Below are 10,208 nucleotides of genomic sequence, written 5' to 3' on the forward strand. Positions count from 1 at the left end.
CATACACTAGAATGAATAAATAAAAAAAACCGAATTGCGACTTTCTTATGAGATTACACAGGTATATAAAACAAATATACAAATGTTTAAATAAAACCAATTATAACGGATGAATCGCGTATACTAATTATTTTTAAACATCCCGACGTTTCGAGCACTTTGCAGTGTTCGTGGTCACGGGTAGACAGTCTACCCGTGACCACGTCGGGATGTTTAAAAATAATTAATATACGCGATTCATCCGTTATAATTAGTTTTATTTAAATGTGTAATAATCGCGAAAATTTAAGACAACATTAAATATACAAATGGAATATCGCGGAATGGGGCTCGGGGGTGGGTGACTAGAGGGGGGTGGAGCGCGCGTCGAGGCGCACGCGCAGCGCCTCCCGCTCGCGCTGCGCGTCGGCCAGCTCGGCGCCCAGCGCGCGGCACACGCGGTGCAGAACGGCATTCTGCTCTTGAAGCGCCTTCACGTCCGGGTCCGCCTCGCACGAGGACTCGCGCGACGGCTTGCGGTACACCTCGAACGCGCCGTGCATCTTCGGCGCGTCCTCCCGATTGTAGCCGAAGCCCTCGCCCTCGTACTCGCGCGGCGCGAACGCGTCCGGCGGGAACGCGGGCTCGCCCTCGCTCCGCTGGTTGACGAGACGCCGCGACGGGGGCGACGTAGCCGAGGGCGACATCCGCGGCGGGGGCTGCGGCGGCGGCGCGGGAGCTCCCTTGAACCGGTTCAGGTCCAGCGAGCTGGAGCGGGTGTGGTTTCGCAGCGGGCGCGGCGGCGGGGGCGGAGGGGGGTCCTTCTTGGGCGCATACTGCAGCGACTGGGGCCCCTCCTCCGGGTGCACGGACGATTCCCGGGTGGGCGGCGGCGGGAGGACGCCCGCGTTTTTGACCGGCTTCTTTGGTTGCGGTCGTTGAATCGATTTAATCTCAGGATTTCCATTCGGCGGCTGCTCGAGGGGCGGTTGCGAGTTGAGCCGCTTCGGGCTCGCCAGTTCGAAGGCGTGGGCGAAGTCGTCCCGCCGGGGCGACGTGCTCGAGCGCAGGTCTCCCTCGTGGGGGAGGGTGTTCGCGTCGGGCGTCACCCGGAGTGCGACGGGGTGGAAAATTTTGGGATCCCTTTCTAGGGCGGATTTATGAAAATCGAAATTGACGGGCTTGGGACCGGGACTCGACACGCTCGAGGTGGGCGAGTCGACGAACTTAGTCCATTCCTTATTATTCGCCTGAGGTTCCGGTTTGGGCGGAGTGAGAGAGGGTTGTCGTTCCTCTACTTTTTTGACCGGTTTACTTTCGTACGGATCGTTGTTTTCGGGTTTCGGTGCGAAATTAAAATCGGCGGAAGTGCCCGAGCCGAACATATCGGCTCCGAGATCGACGAGGTCAGTGGTGACGGCTTGTTGGGAGAAGTGTGAATCCACTTTGGGCACGAGGCAGGCCGGCAGTACGTCCGGCACTGGGATATCGTTCCGCCTCAGAACAATCAGATGCATGGCTATGCTAAACTCTTCCAGCGTTAGCATTCCATCTTTAGTAATATCAGATAACTGCCAAATTTTTCGGAGGTCTGGTACCGAAAGGCGAGACTTTTCGAAGAACAATCTGTAACACACGAGAAAGTATTAAAAATGCTACTATTAAGCTAACTTGCAAAATACCAAACATTTTTTTTTTCTCAAGTTATTTTTCATTTTTAAAGTCCTATCGCTGAATTACATTTACACAACTAAAAATCAATAGACCGACCGAACTAAATAGAGTCACCATATCCGACATCAGCAGTCAGGATCGTCATGAAAAGATATCGAAACTTCGAACCTGGCCGTTTGTCCGGAGAGCAGTCCCCGCTCCGGCCGCAGTTGCGCGAACTGCGCTGCATAGTGCCGCGCCTGCGCCTCACTAATCGCGAAAATATCGCCGTCCGCTTCACCTTCCTCCTCGGACGAGTGACGGTCCGACGATTCCTCTTCCGTACCTGAAATTATCATTCATGGAATGCTTTATGTTAATAATTTCGTTAAAACTTGTTTATACCTAAAACCTGACGACCATGCCCTAAAATTAAGATATAGTTTACAGTCAGTGGTAGTGTTTAAATATTGACGATTGAAAATCAATTTATTTGTAAAGTTTCCTTAAATCCCGCTGAGTTTCTTTCGCCGGTTCTTCTCAGGTCTGAGGTATTATATTCCGAACCGGTGGTAGATTGTCGACAATCAATAAGAAAGTGTAAACACTTCTATTTTGAATAAAGGTTTTTGACTTTGACTTTGACTTTGACGAAATTACATTAATTTGATTTAAAGTTGATCTATACAATTTGTATACTATATTTGTATAACGTGTTCTCGTTTTAAATATCTTTATATAGAGTGAAAGTTTAGAATAGAAGCTAGATAACGCAGAAACTTTCCATGCATACAAATGGATTAAATATAAGATGTGCATTGTTTCAAATTTAGAACAAATATTTTACATATTAGTATAATTGTATATGGTGTAAAAGTAACACAATATGTTAATATATACATAATAGTTGAGAGTTGAGTTGATAAATTATTGTCTTCTCTTTATGATATAATGGCATTGTTTCCAATAAAAACCAAGCAAAAATAAACAGAGCATATCATTAGTAATGAAATTTGTTTTTGAATAAAAAGTTAAAAAAACTAACAATAAATAAGTATTTTAATCTCCTTGACAAAATGTACTAAAGATAAAAAAAATATAAGTCAGAATACCATATAAAATTATTCTCAATACATGGATGAACAATTGTTATCACACTTCAAGTGGAACAGTAAATAGGTACAAAGATATTAGATAGACGATTTAAAATCATATTAATATGATTTTATTATTTATTTAATATGACAGATATTTCTATCTTTGAATGAAAATCAAATTAATTTATTAACTGGTTACTTTAACACATAATATTATTAATTAATTTAAATATAATCATTATAAAATGGTACTGTTACTTAAAATCATTATGATATTTATTATAGTAAGCTAGCTGGCATTGAAAATGTCTTTTGACCTGTAAAGCAGCTTAATCTACTAGCCCTAGAGCAGAAATTCACTTCACATCATAGTACCGCATAGTACAATATTATTATGATCACATGAAATCTCAGTATGGACATTAACTTGCGCCATTCAACTTTCTATTAAAGGTTCTATCAATTGGGTAACTTTGGCTTTATATTATTGTACTCTGAGTAGTGTAATTACTTAAAATAATTTAATAAAATCTGATATGAGTTTATATTCTTGTACATTGTTTACCTAGAAGTCTAGTGTGTTCCTCAGCCGTGTTGGTGGGCCACACACCACGTCCTGTGGCACTGTGCTCCCATATTGGATGAACACGCTCAGCCACACTATTGGTCGGAGTTGGACTTTCACTTGCAGTGCTCCAGGGTGAACCAGCTTTTGCTCTCCTCTGTTACAATGTAATAATTCATATTGTTATTTTATATTGCATTAATAAAAACATTATTTATAGTCCTCTACAATAATATTATTAAAACATATATTGTATGAAAAATAAAATAGTGTCATTGAAAGTATGATGCAATTTATTATAATTATAAAGGGTCATAAAATTGGCAATAAAACTCACATACCTAATATATTTACAATAACACTCTGTCATTGAATACAGAATACATATTTACCTATAAATATCTACTAATATTTATAGGTAAATATGCTATTTTCATACCAGTATGTATCATTTATAAAAAATATGAATATCCACTTAATTACAACATAAAAAAGAAACCTTGCTGGCATCTAGAATTCCAATATAATTATATTATAACTATTAATTTGTATTTAATAAACTTAAATATTAATTAAATATAACTGTATTTTACTAAAAGTTTTTCTATAATAAACAAACTTATATTTTTAATTAAGTATATTAAAATGAAATACGTTAAAGTATACTTAAAGGTGAAATTATTGGTACTATTACTTAAAAATATTTGTATCATTTTTCGGAATAACTTAGTACAGTTATTCCAACAAACAGTAAGAATACTCTATATCCATTTAGATGTTATGCTTGTCATTGTAGCCTTATCAAATTCCAATATAATGAGCCGTCAGTTAACCTACAGATAAGACTGTAACAATATTAAAAACACTTTCAGGTAACTAAGAAAATAATTAAGACATGTAGATTTAATTTGAACAATGAGATTATAAAAAGTGGCAAATATGTTATACTGATATGTTGAAAGTAAACAAAGATAAGATTTATTTGATTAACAAATTATAGAAGCATTGCCATTTACTCTATATTTTATTCTAGAATTACTGTTTTATAGCAAGAAATAGCAGACTTAATATATGTATGAAAAGTTATACCTAAATAGTATCTTATATTACTGATATTGAGTATTAGTTGATTAAAATTAACTCACCCCACATGAACCTGATTTTTGTGACATAGTTTCAGATTCGATTTCAGAATCAGTGCTCAGGGGCTCGTCATGAGATAATGTTTGTAGAAGATCACCATCTGACAGGTTTGGCAATAACCCTATAGGTTCATATTCTCCTAAGTTGTCTGCAAAACTTCTTTGCCTTTTAGATATATGTTGTTCTTTTGGAGAATTAGATAATTGTATTAAATCGGCATTAGCATCTGCGTTAAGGGCCCACGTAAATCTCGGAAGTGGAAGGTCTAGTGGTGTGGAGAGCAGTTCTGGTTTTAAAGACATATTTGTTTGATAAGCAGCTATTAATTTTAACGCAGAATAAAATTGATTCCTATTCATATGATTCAATGAAGAACAGGTATTAGGTGCCACACTTATATCCATAATCTGTAAGGTGTAATTAAGTCAATCGTCAAACATTTTGTTAGGTAAATTTGTTTTTAAATGCAATATTAATGTTAGTTACCTGTCGTAATATATCATTTGGTACATTTGAAGATCTAAAAAGTTCTGTGGCTTTTAGTATAGGTATTTTCCCGTTTGATTCCTCGTCGCAACATAAAAACAAATCACTGAAATATCTCATTTCGGTTTCTGTCAAATTGAGATCCTCCATTATAATAAAAATACACCGTTATATTGTAATAAAAACTGTTACAGTTTATAATTAAACACCCAATAAACTCGAATAACCATTATCTGTTAATGTAAACCATATTCATTGATTAAAAGACGGATTTGAAATTGTAACATCACAAAATTTACACGAAGCAAACGAATATGTCATTGACAGCTGCCCGACATGCCCGCAGCCATTATTTTGCACAGAATCTGTACTATAAACACAGATAAAAATACCTTCAACTTTACGAGTGCCACCCAGGCCAATGTGTAATAATATGTATCCGTAGTTATTAAATTTTTAACATACTATTCAAAATTAGATATAAATAATTATCGATGCTGTATTTTTTCAAAACTATGAAATTTGCCATTAATGTATTATAAAAAAGTCAAACATTTTCCAATAAGATTTCAAACTTCGGTGCTATCATAAAATATTTACTGCGTTGTAGTAAATTTTACAAAAGCCGGATTTTTTGCTAAACAGCGATCTCTTTTAACCGGGTTGGATTAAGGGGAGACTGCAAGAAATTCACTTGTACACCATCGTCTGCCTCCTTGCTTGCGGGCGATCATCGATTGCTATCTGCGCGACGGGTAAATTTTGTACATGGAACAAGACGATATGTAAACCCGGAAATAGGTTTGTTGTGGGTTCCCGCAGAGATCAATTTTGGGACATCTGCTCTGGAACCTGGCGTACGAAGTGACGCCATCCTGCGCATCCTGCTAACTGTCCTTGGTGTCAGCAGCTAAGCAGACGAGACATTGATGGCATCTGAGAGAAGTTTCAAGAGAACCAAACATCTCGTCGAGCTTGGGGTGTAACTACATCTTCGTCAATAAGATGTAGCACCAGCAGTCTGAATTGACTGAAGACTGCTGCCAAATCACGAGGGAACGAGAGAGAAAGTACGTCGTCAATATGCCGGTGTCGTGTGATCGATGGCTTTCTACGGGGCGCCTGTTTGCTCACTCAGACTGTGGGGCATTCGCCTTTGCAGGACTAAGATCTAAAGTTTGCAGCGGGGAGTGGCCATGGCCATAGAGGGAAATCACTATGCGGATGCGGATTACGTACGATATCCTACGAGGCCGCAATAGTTCTAGTACGCTTTCCGTTTTTGGACTTTCTTTAGACATTTAGGAGAAAGTCACACCTCCAAGAGCGCTCGGCTCGATGAAACGGTGGAAACATTAGAGGGTTCTAGCGGCTTGGCGCGACCGTCTCAGTGAGAAACGCTACACGCGCAAATGCGACGTCGAAGCCATACAACTGGTTTTCGGAAGAGTGGATGAGACTGTTGCTGGGTTGATGTTGAGGATAATAAAAGTCATCGGTACCATTATACGGACTCTGACGCACTTGATAGACACTCTGTTTTACGTATGCAATGCATCGACTTTTATACATGATATATGCCAAAGAATATGAGATACACAGATTTGAAATATTTTAGTCATAGAATATGTAACTTTACTAACTGTTTACTTTAATACATATGTGCATATACGGCACAAGACTAAAGGTCATAGCTCATTAGAGCCACCCGGCACCTACTCCGCACCGCCTCGTCGCTCGGCGTCCACTCGTTGTCGACAGGTGGTCCACGGGTAGACACCGTTTTATCACCAATAAACGTCGTGCGGTCGACCATTGGACCTCGCATCGGCACCCAGTGGACCCCGCGTGGTCTACGACTGGAGACCGGTTAGTCCACGAATTTTCGCTTAGTCTGTTAACAATTGGCACTACGTCTACACGTGTGCTAAATATTGTTAAATTTTACAAACCGTGAATTGGCACTTATAGCTGAAGCGCTTGATGCAGAAGAAAATGAAAGACCCAAGAGAAAGAAAAGCCTATTGGGTGCAAGAAATGTTTAAATAAAGAAAAAAAGAGGTTGAATATTGGGGAGCGGTGCATCGCCAACGCGTCGCCCTCGAGTGAATCACTCGCAGGCAGCGCGCGGTCTACGTGCGGCAAGCATGCGAGTTGCGAGTTGTCACCGAGTGGTCCACGCGCCGCCCGCGCGTGGGCAACTTGCGAGCGAGGCGATACGGAGTTGATGTAATGAGTGTATACCCATAGAAATCCATACAAACAATATCAACCGCACTAGTTGAGGCGGTGAGGGTCGGGTGCCGGGTGGCTCTAATGAGCTATGACCTTAAAACGACGAGTCACCTTCCTTACGCAGATAATGTCGGATGCGAATCGACTATGGTGTGTCACCACTGTGGCGCAGTTCGTGATACCGCCCAGCATACGCTGGAGTGTGGGGGCATAGATCACCGTCGCCCTCCGAGGAGAGTTTTGGCTAACCATGAGCGGTGCGTTATATCGACACGGTCCCGCAGCTTCCCGCATTTCGTGATTTTTTACATATCATAGGTATCTACACGTATTATTCTTGTATATACATATATATATGTAATATATGTTACGATATTTAAACAAAATTATGTAACGATTTGAAAAAGGACAAATGAAGGTTTATATATTATTCTGATTACATGTACCTATTTCGGATTTGTTAATAATTAAACAAATTAGTTAATTTTTTAATCATAGTATTTAATTTTATTAATTTTATATTATAAAAAAATATGGAAACAAGAAGGGTTTTTGGTCAAAATTAAATACAATAGTTGACTATTATTTATATTTTATTAATTTGTATTTATTAACATAAAAGTTAATTGTAATATTAAAAATGGATAAAACTGTATACATACATCTGATAATTATATTGTTCTTGAATTATGACTATCATTTCTAAAATAATTTCCTTTCTTTTTCTTATACACAATTACAGGTTGCAATTCAAGCATACCACTACTCTCAAAGTAGTATAATAATTTAGAATACACATCTATACTTAAAACTTAACATAAATATAAGCGTCGGTAATCTCGACATTACATCATATCTCTTGATCAAATATAGTTATTTAATCCTTGGTCTGGATGTACTTGATGAGGTCAATGACACGGCTGGAGTAGCCATATTCATTGTCATACCAGCTGATCAGTTTGACAAAGTTGTCATTGAGAGAGATACCAGCAGCAGCATCAAAGATGGATGAGTGGGAGTCACCAACAAAGTCAGTAGATACAACCTGGTCTTCAGTGTATCCCAAAATACCCTTCATTGGACCTTCAGCTGCTTCCTTAACCTTTTGTTTGATTGCGTCGTAGCTGGCGGGTTTGCCCAGACGGACAGTAAGATCGACCACAGACACATTAGGAACAGGCACACGGAAAGCCATACCAGTCAGCTTTCCATTAAGGGCGGGAATGACCTTGCCTACAGCTTTGGCAGCACCAGTAGCAGCGGGAATGATGTTTTGTTGGGCACCACGGCCATCACGCCATAACTTGCCAGAGGGTCCATCAACAGTCTTCTGGGTAGCAGTAGTAGCATGAACAGTTGTCATCAAACCCTCAATAATTTCAAAGTTGTCATGGATGACCTTGGCAAGAGGCGCCAGACAGTTGGTAGTGCATGACGCGTTAGAGATAACTTTGTAAGATGGGTCATAGGCCTCCAAGTTGACACCAACAACAAACATTGGTGCATCAGCACTGGGAGCAGAGATAATGACCTTCTTGGCACCACCTTCCAAATGAGCAGATGCCTTGTCGGTTGTAGTGAAGACTCCTGTTGATTCTACAACATATTCAGCACCAGCTTTGCCCCAAGGAATAGCTTTCGGGTCCCTTTCAGAGAAGACTGCAATTTTGTTTCCGTTTACAATCAAGTGACCATCGCCAGCTTCAACGGTTCCCTTGAAGCGACCGTGAGTTGAGTCATACTTGAACATGTAGACCATGTAGTCCAAGCCAATGAAAGGGTCATTGATAGCCACAACTTGGGCTCCCTTTTCAATAGAAGCACGGAGGACAAGACGACCAATGCGGCCAAAACCGTTGATACCGATTTTAGACATAATGACTGAAACAAGGAAACAAGAGTTTTAGGAGTTATGATAAAAATACATTTATTAATTAATGTAAAGTAAAAATTTAATTACTTATGTAGATGGTCGCAAAAATTTAAACAAATAGATTTTTATAAATCTACAAAATTATGATAAAACTATATAAGTATATAATATTTCATAAAACACAAGTTGATTAGTTTGAATAAAATGCTTACTATTAATAGTAAAAAATTAAAATAAGCTTTTGCAAAAGCTGTACCTATATTGTAACATTAAGTTTATATCATACGATTATATGTATTTAAATTATTGAAATTCCCTTTCTTATAATACCCTATTTACAAAACGGAATCAACTAGTTAACAATATATGCATCGTAATTCATTATTATAATGTAATATGCAATTAATTGACCTTCACCAATGCTAGATTTGAATACTCCACCTCTAACTAGTCCGCCCTATAGATGCCGGCAAGTAGAGGTCAATTTAAGGTCACTCGAATGTCGCAAAAAATAATAACAAATTAGAGGTAAATACTATTTGTAACATAAGTTTGTTAATAATTAATGTATTCACATGTTTAATGGAATGAATTGTTATTGTAAATCAGTTTAAATTTTTTGACACGGCACGTAGATGATTGCGGAAACTTCTATGGAAATCATGATGTAATTATAAAAATATCCATGAATATAAGTATTATTAACTATATTTATAAAAAAATAACTTAAAAGTAAAAATAGAAATATAAAATTATTCAATATTACATACCGGTATTAATTTATATGGAATCGAAACAAACACGTCAGAGGACACGTTCAACCTCCGCAAGATGGAGAATGGAAATGTCAGCTGAAGGACAAACTGACAGAGATAGGATAGAAGAAGCCAATAACATAGACAAACCAATATTTTCTTAAATATTAAGTGACAAAGGCGATGCCTCACAGCGTAGCTCTTATTTCAAATTTGTACCAATAATTTAAACATTATGAAATAAAGATATACATTTGCACTTGTACAAAAATTGCTTGTGCTCCAATAATATGGATTCATAAGAAACGATGTCTACTTCTGAAAATGGCGGGTTTTGTGTCGGTACCTAGACTGACCGCGTATAATAAAAAGGTACAGGCAAAGTCTCAGTATGAATGATCTAGATTAATTAGCATGAGGTA

The 10,208-nt window shown here is 38.6% G+C and overlaps 2 protein-coding genes across 2 annotated transcripts; both read right to left on the reverse strand.

The window, feature by feature from the left end:
* Positions 1-222: 222 nt before the first annotated feature.
* LOC124536853 (ralBP1-associated Eps domain-containing protein 1) lies at positions 223-5,281 on the reverse strand. The gene is made up of 5 exons (XM_047113494.1): positions 4,924-5,281; positions 4,440-4,844; positions 3,295-3,451; positions 1,822-1,978; positions 223-1,605 (listed from the first exon to the last, which is right to left on the reverse strand). Exons 1-5 carry the CDS (start codon positions 5,071-5,073, stop codon positions 345-347), a joined length of 2,130 nt encoding a protein of 709 aa, XP_046969450.1. The 5' UTR covers positions 5,074-5,281; the 3' UTR covers positions 223-344.
* Positions 5,282-7,733: 2,452 nt separating this feature from the next.
* On the reverse strand, positions 7,734-9,955 carry LOC124536744 (glyceraldehyde-3-phosphate dehydrogenase 2-like). Its single transcript, XM_047113328.1, has 2 exons — positions 9,802-9,955; positions 7,734-9,039 (listed from the first exon to the last, which is right to left on the reverse strand). The coding sequence occupies exon 2, from the start codon at positions 9,032-9,034 to the stop codon at positions 8,036-8,038; it is 999 nt and encodes a 332-aa protein (XP_046969284.1). The 5' UTR covers positions 9,035-9,039; positions 9,802-9,955; the 3' UTR covers positions 7,734-8,035.
* Between the last annotated feature and the right edge of the window lie 253 nt (positions 9,956-10,208).

Source organism: Vanessa cardui, chromosome 17 (genome assembly GCF_905220365.1).
Source record: "Vanessa cardui chromosome 17, ilVanCard2.1, whole genome shotgun sequence".
NCBI classification, from domain to species: Eukaryota; Metazoa; Arthropoda; class Insecta; order Lepidoptera; family Nymphalidae; genus Vanessa; species Vanessa cardui.